This window comes from Opisthocomus hoazin, chromosome 5, assembly GCF_030867145.1.
Source record: "Opisthocomus hoazin isolate bOpiHoa1 chromosome 5, bOpiHoa1.hap1, whole genome shotgun sequence".
In the NCBI taxonomy this organism is placed as follows: Eukaryota; Metazoa; Chordata; class Aves; order Opisthocomiformes; family Opisthocomidae; genus Opisthocomus; species Opisthocomus hoazin.
Window position 1 is genome coordinate 2,116,756 of NC_134418.1, and position 12,086 is coordinate 2,128,841.

At 48.5% G+C, this 12,086-nt stretch overlaps 1 protein-coding gene across 3 annotated transcripts in view; it reads right to left on the reverse strand.

The window, feature by feature from the left end:
* SFXN5 (sideroflexin 5) overlaps positions 1–12,086 on the reverse strand; it is a 117,913-nt gene that overhangs the window by 68,060 nt on the left and 37,767 nt on the right. For all 3 annotated transcript variants that reach the window (XM_075420233.1, XM_075420232.1, XM_075420234.1), the window contains one exon: positions 166–192. In XM_075420233.1, coding sequence (XP_075276348.1) covers positions 166–192 — 27 coding nt within the window. The remainder of the gene's footprint in view (positions 1–165; positions 193–12,086) is intronic.

The following is a 12,086-nucleotide window of genomic DNA, read 5'->3' on the forward strand; positions in this document are numbered from 1 at the left end:
CGGTGGCAACAGTGTTCTCTGCATTTACATTTCCGTGGCAAGACAAAACACAGCGACTGGCAAAGTCAAGAACAGAGAAGAGGACAGCATCGCTTCGCAAAAAGGACAAAAAAAGCAGTAAGAGTTGAACACAATAACGAAATATAAAAAAAAAAAGCGTATTACCTGCTTTATTTTTTGAGCTCCCCACAGCTAGAAAAATAAAAGAGAACATTGTGTTTAAACAACACAAGCAGTGCAGGTTTCTACCAAACCCCAGATATTCATCTTTTAGCTGCTGTAGTAAATGAACACAAGGGACTGCTTTAAAACCGACTCCTTTTCTGCACCCTTCCAGGATGTATTTCAAGACCCTTTACACACACCCCGAGCTCCTCCAAATCTGCGCGGCCGGTGAGCCCAGCAAGGCAGAAATTATATTCTTTTTTATGTTGAATGGTAAGAAAAACAACAGCCAGACTTCACGCTCCGCTACAAGCCTTACAAATCGAGAATTCTTTCGGCGACTCTGCCGCACGTAGATCTCAAGGTAAATTTAGCACAGCCTCTCCTCGGGCGAGCTTCCCGCGGAAACCGGCGCTTAATAAAATAAAACCTGGATTCACAATAAGCCAGCCACGGGTTTTCATTTTTCACAAGAAGGGAAACACACCGAAAAATGCTTGTGAAGAGGAAAAAATAATTTAAAACTCTCACGAGCATCTACTGTTTTTTTATATATATAGATATATATATATATACATACTCCTATAGTTCACTGACTGTAATTCAGCAGCATCAAAACATCTCCAGTCAGGCTCAGGCAGATCTACAAGCACTGAGGAAGAAACACCCTACGTGAGGTGCAGGTAGAGCTAATGAGTAGGGGCACAACATCACGAGATGCTCGGGCGTATACACAAACCCATCGTTTGCCTCCTGTTTAATAAGCCAAAGGGCTTTCCTCCGTGAATTACTCCTAAACGCAAATTATAAACTCAAAATAAAATTAAAAAAAAAATCCCGATTTTGATATATATAACTCTAGAGATGGATGAAAAACCAGGACTCCTGTAAAATATCACGACAGATCATTGCTTTTGCTATTAAAAACTGCTCTGTTCAGCTCAAGTCTGGCTTCAGCTTCCAGGCACCGGCTTGTGCTACACCTCTGTCTGACAGCCTCCAGCGCTGTCTATTTTTGGTCTTCACGCAGGTACCCGGAGCTGCTAAAGCCACCCTTTAACCTTCGCTTAAAGAAAAAAAAAATATATAGAATTCCTCCGAGCCAGGAGACTGGCTGTTTCGTTGGCAAGGCGCGTTTGCCAATCTCTTAACCACCCTCGTGGCTCTTTTACATCTTTCCAATTTGTCAACATCCTCTTGAGTCGAGGACGCCAGCGACTCGACAAACGATTCCAACAACAGTTGTCCCGGCGCCAAAGCCAGGGTAGGCTAACCTGATGAGTTCTGCTCTTGCTGATGATAAATCCGACGACGGCGATAGCTCTTTTTTGCTTGGAGAGCTCACATTTGCCCGATCACCCGCCAGAATATCTACCCGAGCGCCGCGCGCGTAGGCTGCCATCCAGGCATCCACACTTAAGATTTTATTATTATTACGGCATAAGTTAAGTCCCCGTCTGCCATTCTTCTTCACCCGAGGGTTAGTGCCTTCCCCAGACACAGACCACAAAAGCACAGTTGGAATAAGGTAACCGCTCTGTTATAAATAGCATAAATTGACCCACTGAACCCAGCAATCCCAGCATTTCACTCCAAATTCAGCTCTCACTCCAGAACTGAAGCTCCGTGATGAACTTCACCGCGTGCGACGAGTTACTGGAATATCTAAACGTCACAGGCTGATGCACATATCCACAGGGCTCTTTCCCCAGGAAAACTTCATTTTTTTAAGGAACATCATGATTCCTCATTTTACAGTTGAAAAAACAGAGGTTGAGGGACACAAAGAGACAACCTTTTTGGTTGGCTGAGACAAGATGTGTCTACCCTCACCAATCCTAAAATCTGAAGGGTGGGAGGCTGCATGCCAAGACATCTACCAGGGCTTTTCTGCGCCTGCCGGCCCACCAGCTCCAGAACTTCCATGGGGTGAAGGTGGAAGTCCTCAAGCTGCAGGTGACTACCCACAGTGTTCCAGTAACCCCGCAACTGCCCAGGTCTCACGTATCTTTGATGTGAAAGGAAACCACACCAGTTAGAGAGGGTTTTCCTCTCCAACTGCAAGCACCAAGACTAGCAAAAAGGAAGAGGGATGGTTTCTGAGCCAGCACTATGGCTTTTTTGGTCAAATTATCTAATTTCATTAATTGATCCCAATATTTATGCATTTTCCTGCTGCACTGAAAATATTGTTAGAACATGCGATTTCATTACTTCTCGGAAAGAGACTTTACAAGATGCACCTGATGAGTCACCTAAAGATTCTGCCAGCTCATTTTCACTTTTTTTATCCTCTAATTCATTCCCTGTCTGCAGTATTTTTCAATAGCTCCAGCACTCCGGCGAGGCTCGCCAGCTGGGGGGCTCGGTTCCGAGAGCAAGTCTCTGGTTTTGCTGGGGATTTCATTCACGCTCTCTCCGGCCATCTCCGAGGAGCAGCCAGATTTGGATCTCATTTACACTAGCGTGAATCCAAAGCATCTTCACTGCAGCACGTGGAACGACTCCAGTTTCGTGCTCAATTTCTGTTCGATTTAGGTCTGTGATCTCTAAATATAGTCAGCCTATACTGGGTGGGTCTCCTGTGGTAGATGATCTTCCTTTGCACCAGCTTTCCTCTATGTTAGTGGCTCAAAGCTACATAGGAGGTCTTGCCACCATTTAAATTTGGGTGCAAGAATCCAACCTGCTCATAAATGAGTTTACACCACAGCAGCCCAAAGGGTGAGCAGTGGAGCACTGTTACCATACTTCACTGCCCACCCAGCAACCTAAGCAGGCAGCGATGGATGAGTTTCTCCAGCCTGTGGCCGTTATAAACCTTCCACCGGGACAGATCAGGCTCTGCTCCATGGAGATGTCCTTCACGGTCATGGAGGAATTGGCTCCGGGACCATTCACGAGTGCTCCCAGCACCAGCATTTCAGGACACTGGACTCATGGATGAGATTTCCACCCATGCTTACCATGATTCTGGTTTTTTCTACAATTTTTTGAGAAACAGATACTCCCCACTTCTCTCATCATCTACAGCAGATAGCTTTAAAACCCCGAACTCGGAAACTGAACTGAGTTATACAGAAACATTACAGAATCACAGAATCACAGAATGGAAGGTGTTGGAAGGGACCTCTGTGGGTCACCCAGCCCAACCCTCCCGCCGAAGCAGGGTCACCCAGAGCAGGCTGCACAGCACCGTGGCCAGGCGGGGCTGGAATATCTCCAGAGAAGGAGACTCCACAGCCTCCCTGGGCAGCCTGGGCCAGGGCTCCGTCACCCTCAGAGGGAAGAAGTTCTTCCTCATCTTCAGCTGGAGCTTCCTCTGCTTCAGTTTGTGCCCGTTGCCCCTTGTCCTGTCGCTGGGCACCACTGCAAAGAGTCTGGCCCCGTCCTCCTGACCCCCACCCTGCAGATATTTAGAGGCATTTCGAAGGTCCCCTCTCAGCCTTCTCTTCTCCAGGCTGAACAAGCCCAGCTCCCTCAGCCTCTCCTCATAGGAGAGATGCTCCAGTCCCCTCATCATCCTCATAGCCCTCCACTGGACTCTCTCCAGTAGCTCCTCATCTTTCTTGAACTGGGGAGCCCAGAACTGGACACAGCACTGCAGATGAGGCCTCACTAGGGCAGAGCAGAGGGGGAGGAGAACCTCCCTCGACCTGCTGCCCACACTCCTCCTAATGCACTCCAGGATGCCATTGGCCTTCTTAGCAGCGAGGGCACGCTGCTGGCTCATGGTCATTACGTGCTTATGCTGTTTAAGGAAGGGTATCAAAGACCCTTCACAAAGAGATCGAAAGCTGCAGTAAGGAGCTCGAGACTGGAAAAACTCTTGGGGAATAGATACGATCTTAGGTTGACAGGACATCGACTAGCATTCCTGCTTTGGTGGCAGGATCACAGCTTAGAGATTGCTTTCCAAAAAAAGTATTTATTTAAAGAATATATCCAGCCCAAATCTATTAGTTAACACCTGCTGCTATAAAAACAGTACAAAGGGTACCAGTTCTTCTCAAGCGATTAACCTCCCTCCTATTAAATACAGTAAGATGTCACGGTCCTGGACTCAGCGATGGGAAGGCTTTTTCCCCCACACACAGTTTCCCCTAGATTAGAAAATCATATTTACAAATTGTTCGCCCTTGTTTACAGCCAGCTCCAACGTTGCTCCAAGAAGCAGCCAGCTCCACCCACAGAATCACAGAATCACAGAATGGTCGGGGTTGGAAGGGATTTCTGTGGGTCACCCAGCCCAACCCCCTGCCCAAGCAGGGTCACCCAGAGCAGGCTGCACAGCACCGCGGCCAGGCGGGGCTGGAATATCTCCAGAGAAGGAGACTCCACAGCCTCCCTGGGCAGCCTGGGCCAGGGCTCCGGCACCCTCAGAGGGAAGAAGTTCTTCCTCGTGTTCAGACGGAACTTCCTGTGCTTCAGTTTGTGCTTCACCCTACGCGAGTGCAGCCAGATGCATCCAGACCACCTACTACATCGCTGAGGTTGGCCCCGGGCGCCTAAGGTCGGGAGAGCACTGACAGATTCACACCACCTACTCCCTTGCGTTGCCAGCACCCACCTCCCTGCAGTCGGTGGAGACACAGAGGCAGGCTTGATGTCGGGAAGCTGTAGTAGATGCTCTAACGCTTCCCGCCCTCGACTTTATGTGCCAACAGGATCTGAGTCCCTCACACAATACAGTATAGAACCACAGAATCAGTCAGGTTGGAAAAGACCTCTCAGATTATCAAGTCCAACCGTCAACCCAACACCACCATGCCTGCTAAACCATGTCCCCAAGTGCCATACCTACATGTTTTTGAACCCCTCCAGGGATGGGGACTCCACCACTGCCCTGGGCAGCCTGGTCCAATGCCTGACCACTCTTTCAGGAAAGAACTTTTTCCTGATATCCAATCTGAGCCTCCCCTGGCACAACTTGAGGCCATTAAGCAGTAGACATTGAAATGATCTTAAATCCACAGGTGCGTGCTCTGGATACGCCATGCGAGGATCAACTCTACAGAGAAAAGCCCTTACTGATTAACCACACGTTAAACATGCGTAATGACAAGTTACCATTATTTTCAAAGAGCTAATGAGGAGTCACATGGTAGATGAGCACTACATATAAGAGAAAACACAGCAGTTTAAGTTCTGCAAGGACTAAGTGGCCTACCTGTGTTAGGCTGCACCATCATCACTCACGACAGTTTGCAAAATTCCCCTTGTAAAGACAAGGTCAAACAGGAAATCCTCATCAGAATGACTATTTCTGGTCAATTTATTTCATTTGTCCAGTCAAGTGGAGACAGAGTTCCATCTCAAAATCTGCTCATCCCCTTCCCGCTCCATCAGGGAGGTTCCCATCCTTTCACGAGACCCCACCTTCACCCACAAAATCTTGATTTTAATAAGGTAACAGCCTGGAGTTTGCACCCCATCAGAAACCGCCAGTGGTTTCACACTCCAGGACTTGCAAGGTTTATTAAAGCAAAGCTCAGATTATCTATCCCACACTGAATTCCAAATATTGGGTGTCGGGAGCGGAACGCGTGATGCAGCAAAGCTTGTTCTGAAGAAGAAGAGCAAGCTGCTTCCACGTGCGTGGCCATTCGGAGGGAGAGCCCCCAAAACCAGATGCACTTTCCAATAATCCCACTTGTTTAAATGTTATGAAACTAGAGGAAAAAAAGAAAAAAAAAGAAAAAAGAAAACCTTGCTCAAAAAGCATAGCTTACTGGGCTTGGAAAATTCACTGAGGAACATCTCAGACCAGCAACAGAGATCTGGCATTGCATTAGTGTCAAGTGATAGTGACGACTCTGACCAAGTTTTAACGTCATTCTAGATCTCTTCACTGGTGGTCAAATGGCCAGAGTAAGACACCAGAGGTGGGACTCGTCCCCTCTAACAGATGTCTACAACACAAGAAATACCTACTGCAGCAAAGTCTCTGGATTTCCTTTATGTCAGTGGGCAGGGAACAAGCAGTTCGACTCCTCACGACTAGATGACCAGTACAGGTTGGACAACTTGCACTCCACCTGTGCTCGTTTCTCTCCATTGACTTTAAGGCAGGACCTACATAGAATCATGGAATCATTTAGGTTGGAAAAGACCTCTAAGATCAACGAGTCCAGCCATAAACCTAACACTGCCAAGTCCACCACTCAGCCATGTCTCTATGTGCCACATCTGCACGTCATTCAAATGCCTTTTGGAGATGACACTCAAATTGGGTTTAGCTCAAGGTGTAAAAACACCCCAAAGTATCCAGCACCTGCAGCTTGTACCAACTTCAGTGTGGCTTGCAAAGATACGGCATCTTTGAATTCCAGTGGGAAAGCTGAAGATTTTATGTTGGAACACTTAGGAATCCCAGACTTAGGCACTACACCTTTTCCAAACAGATCTCCCACAAATCTAGCTGAGCAGATCTGATCCTTCCTCAGGGCCACCAGCTTGAATCAGAAGCCCTCAGCAGCAGCTCCACCACACCCCATCAGCAGGGTTAGCTCATATTAATCTTCATTATAAGGTTAAACACACCATAAAAGTCTCATGATCCCTCTTGCTAGCAGTACCTTGGGACATTTCCACTTGAAACTGCTCCTCGCAGTCCTCTTGGGCAAGTCTGTGGCAAGCACGGCTAGAGAAGAACATCCATCCATGGCCTCACTGCTGAAGCCCCACTCACCAAAACAGGAGGTCCATCCTAGACAGCAGGTGCTTTTCCTTGACATCATTTCACTACACTTCTGAGATTTTTTTTATTGTTTTTCAGTTTAAACGGTTATGGATGAAGATCTCCCAAGTGCTCATTGCCTTGCACTCTCCAGCATGTCCTCTTCTCTTACAGCACTGACTTCCTAAAGGCCTTTCTGGTGGTCAGTCCACTCCATGCAGCATCCCCAGAACCTCTCAGTAGGTAACATCCATAGAAATAAGTATTCATCTAATTTTAGTATTTCACTGAAACTGAACACCAGTGCCAAACTCAAGGCAGCTCGGTGTAGCCCGATGGAGCTACAACACGTTCTGCTTCGCTCTCCACCCGTACTTTCTCCCCCAGGGAGTGCGATCACTCATGCTTTGCGTGGCTTTCTCCCACTTCTCTCCAGCTTCAGTCCCAAAATCCCACTTCTTGAAAAGTGATATTTAACGTAGAGACAAATGCACACTACAAGCTCCAGCCAAAGCATTTAGTTAGGGTTGAATGCTTTGAGCAAGATTTATAAATTTACAACGGTGGAGTCCCAGAGCTTCTGGTTCCACATTTAATGTCACCTGAACGCCTGCAAACATGGCTGATGTGCCTAACCCTACCCTCTAACATATATGGAATCTGATGTCTGGCTTTACTAACAAAGATGGAAAACAGGATAACGTAAACCACTGTCTACACCCGTCTGAACATGAGGAAGAACTTCTTCCCTCTGAGGGTGGTGGAACCCTGGCCCAGGCTGCCCAGGGAGGCTGTGGAGTCTCCTTCTCTGGAGATATTGTACACCCGCCTGGACGTGGTGCTGTGCAGCCTGCTCTGGGTGACCCTGCTTGGGCAGGGGGTTGGGCTGGGTGACCCACAGAGGTCCCTGCCAACCCCAACATTCTGTGATTCTGTGAAATCTCACCAATGGACCTCCTCCAACCCTGCTCCTAATAATCTTGACATTAAAAAGGTGTTAGCTCCGAGACACAGCTCAGATGACCCAACGCACGGGATAAATCACCAAGGGGATCTCTCCATTTTCTGCTCTGCACCTGGCACTGAAATAAGTCAGCAGAAGAGGCACCAGAAGCCACCACTTTTCTCGGATGCCAACGGACAACTCCTTCCCCGGCCGAAGCACCGTTGAGTCACAGCACCATGAGCTGCTGCCCGCCTGCAGAACCACCAAGCCTCCGAATGAATTCTCTTGCTGAGCATCGGCTGAGATACCCGCCCGCACCGCAGCACGGCGAGGCAGGCGCCTCGGCCTCGGGAACCGGATCGGAAACCACGAGCATCGCCAGTGCAAGGCACAGATTTACACAGATACGAAACCGAGTGTAGGTGGGAACAGAATCAAGTCCCGACTGATAAAAAAAGATAGCACTTAAATAACACTTTGCAGCTTCGCAGCACTCAATAAATATTAACTAATTAAGCCTCACAGCATTCTACCAGAAAGACTTAAGTAGAATAAGAAGCGCTCACTGCAAACCATTGCTTGCACTGGGGTTGCAGGAGGACTTAGATGCCATTACGTGGTTTAAAGTGGAGCTTTGGAAACCAGGCTTGCTAATCCAGCTAGGTTGCTCAAGATCAGATTTGTTTCAGCTTACTTTAGCCATAGGGAGCGTGCAAATCTAATTTGATTCGTAATCTAGACATGAGTTTAGATAAACTCTGTTAATCCTCAAATGATGGGATGAAGCAAAGCCCGTTTGTAACTGAGTAAGCATCAATGGTAGCATTCAGCACGGTTTCTTTAAGGTGCACTAAGTTACAAAGCTTCTGCCCAAGCTCCCTAGGTGCCTTCTGTCCTCTGATGGTCTGGAAATGACGCCTAAAACGTCCGACCCGTCTTAGACCATCTTAGCGTCACAACGAATATTCGGCTTGGAGAAGAGAGAAGGTCCAAGCCCAGCCCTTGGACCAGCAAACCGGTTACTGTCTCACCAAGCCGAGGAAGCAGCAGGACAAGCGATACAGCCACGCTTGATCGTATCCTGCGAGAGATGGGAGGGGGAAAAAAAAAAAAGTACAGTTTACTGCAAATGGACCTCTTCGCTCTTCATCAACACTGTTAGGAAAAGCTATTATTCTCCAAAAGGGATGCTGTTTAGACTCTGATAGATTCGTTGTTCTCTGCTGTGTCTGGGACAGCATGAGCGGCTCTTCCCGCTGCTAACATGATTGAAGGGAGAACACAGCAATAAATACACGCCTATTAAGCTGGTGAGCCTCTTTTCACTTCACTGATACTAATGGGGAAGAAATGAAACAGTTTCAAAACAGCAAGTTGCCAAAACCGCATTTGGAAAGGCTGAGGAGTGAGAAGTCACAACTGACACACCACGGTTCATGCTCCGCCAACGCGCGCGGGAAGGGGCTGGCTGGAGAATAGCAAGTGTCTGTCTCCAAGGGACCATTTCAAAAAGCTGCCTTTTTCCTCTCACTACGGATCATTCCGTTTGGGGTTCTTTTTAATTGCTTTTTTTCCCTCCAACCACCCCTTTACACTGAAGGGGTGAAGCTTTTGGGGTGGAGTTTCTAAGGGTACAAAATCGGGTAACGGAGCTGTCTCGCTGCTATCTTGATGTCTAACAAATAGATGCTCACGCATCTTAACGTTCATGTACCAGTAAACACGCAGTTAAACCAACAGACAGATTCCCAGCAGTAAATCAAGGGACTTAGGCTGGACTAAGTGGCCTCCTGAGGTCCCCTCCAGCCTGACTTTGTCTACGAACCTACAGCAGACAAAGAGGAAGATCGGGGCGGATCAAAAATACAAATACCTGGTGCCTCGGAGCTACAAGGATTGGGGCTGCGAAAGATTCACAGCTCAACATGTTTAGTCTTGGTCTTACAAAACCTGGATTAATTTCCTACCTGTGTCACAGGCTTCTCTCACCTTCAGCAGCTCGAGCTGGTACATGTTGATGGTACCACAGCCCCACCAGCCCTCCCCATCTTAGGCGTGCGCTCCACGCTGTACAGGCACCACAGAGCAGGCAGCAAATATAGGGAGCTGCTCCAGGCCAAAAACGAAGCATTTTGGGATTGGGGGAAGGGTGCTTTCATTTTTATTAAGATCAGCTCTCTGAACCAGCTGTGCCAGTGCAAGCCAGCAAGGAGGTGGGAACACATGGCCGGGAGGAGACGAGGCAGAGACACGGCGGTGCTGCCTTAGATCAGCTCACGCTGCCATGGCATCGCACTTTCCCTTGCAATATTCTGGGCACAGAACAAATTTGTGCCAGTTCACATCTGAAGTTCAGGGAGTGATAAATCGAATAGGCACCGTCTTTATTGTGGGTGCGCGTTTCAGGACCGAGTCATCTCCGTAAGACCAATGGCTGCAGACGCACAAGGGTTGCGTTTAGTTAATTCTACACCTTTTTCAACCTCTTCTTGGCCTCATGCTGGCATTAAATAAATAAAAACCTAGCATCGCTCGCTCTTGAATGTCCCCGTTGAACGCACGCCAAGCGCCCTCAGCCACTTCTGCTATTCTGTGGCTCTTTACCTCTCTCTGCTGGCAGGACCACGGGGAGAAGCCCCGGTGCCAGCCTGAGATGGGGACCGAAGGGACAGAGGGGAGGCAGAAGAGGACGAGGAACCTTCATCACTGTGTTTCTTAGGCTCTATCCTACTTATTGCTTAGATACTAAGTTTTTAGGACAGAGAGGTAGGAATCTACAAAATGGGGCAAATCAGGGTGCTGATCCTCGCTTGCTCAGCGGCCGAAGATCGCTCTGAATATTGAACAGCAGCTGTTCAATATTCGGAGCGATCTTCGGCCGATGAGCAAGGTATATTAGGCTGATTATAGCTTAGAATCTATTTCTACCCCAATTTCAAAGGCAAAAAAATGATTCCGCACACAACGGACAGGACACATCTTGCCGGGCGCGTCAGCGGTGTAGTTCAAGCATGGAATTCCTGCCGGGAATTCTAGCAAAGAAAATAAAAATATAAGGCATTTTAGGGGAAGAGCTGAAAGACAAGAGCAGCCTGAAGTTCAGAATGAAATCTCCCCAGCACTGATACCTTCCTGCAGTCCTCCCAAGGCAGATCTTCGGTGCCTGAACGCCGTTGTCCACACCCAACGTTCGCCCGCTTTTAAAAGGGCTTTTCTGCCGCGCGCGGTCCTGCAGCTCTGAGCACAAAAATCACGCAGTAGAAAGCAGCTGTGTCGTAAACCGGGAGGGATTTAAATCTCCCTGCATCTGATAGCCGCCGAGTGCTGCTTCTCTTAACTTTTACCACTGCTGACATGCCAGCGTCAATCTGTTCCTCCAATCTGTGCTGGTCTGTTGGACAGGTTGGGAAAGGGACTCGCACACGCAGAGGACACAGATGCAATCCTACAAATTAGTGAAAGAAGCTCAAGGAGAAAGGACAAAAGCCACATCATTATGCCCCGCGGTCGGTACAGCCTTTTGGTTTGAGGCTAAAGCTCAGCACCGACCCTCCCAAGCTAGGGAAAACGTCGGCTTTGAAGCAAGCTGGCTCTTCGTCCTTGTTTATCAGGCTGATATTTCACCGCTCCTGTTTTCCTAGGAGAAAGTATTCCCTCAAATGAAACCTTCTTACTCCAGCAGAGATTCCCTCCAGGAGGTAGCCAGGGGAATTGCCTGCCCTGTTTAGAATTGGACACGTTACAGTCTATACCTTCTGCTGCAAATTGGCTCCCGGTGCACTCGTGTGTGTCATTTTCACCTACCCACTCGCCGATCGCACCAGCCACCGGAGCGTCGTGCGAGGGGCCGGATTCTGCCAACCCCGGGAGCCGCCGGTGGAAACCGTCATTAAGGACGGCTTGGAGCAGAGGGCCTTTCAACTCACCTCCCTCTTGCCACGGAGCGGTCGGTGAGGAATGCAAAGCTAAAAACGTTGCTGAAGTATAACGAGAGACCGCTTCAATGAGGAGCACAAAGTGCACAGAACGCACCAGCGAGATGAGGAAACCCTCACAGAATCATAGAATCATTAAGGCTGGAAAAGACCTCTCAGATCATCAAGTCCAACCGCCAACCCAACACCACCATGCCTGCTAAACCATGTCCTGAAGTGCCACATCTACAAATTTTTTGGACACCTCCAGGGATGGGGACTCCACCACTGCCCTGGGCAGCATGGTCCAATGCTTCACAACTCTTTCAGTAAAGAAATTTCTCTTAATATCCAATCTGAACCTCCCCTGATGCAACTTGAG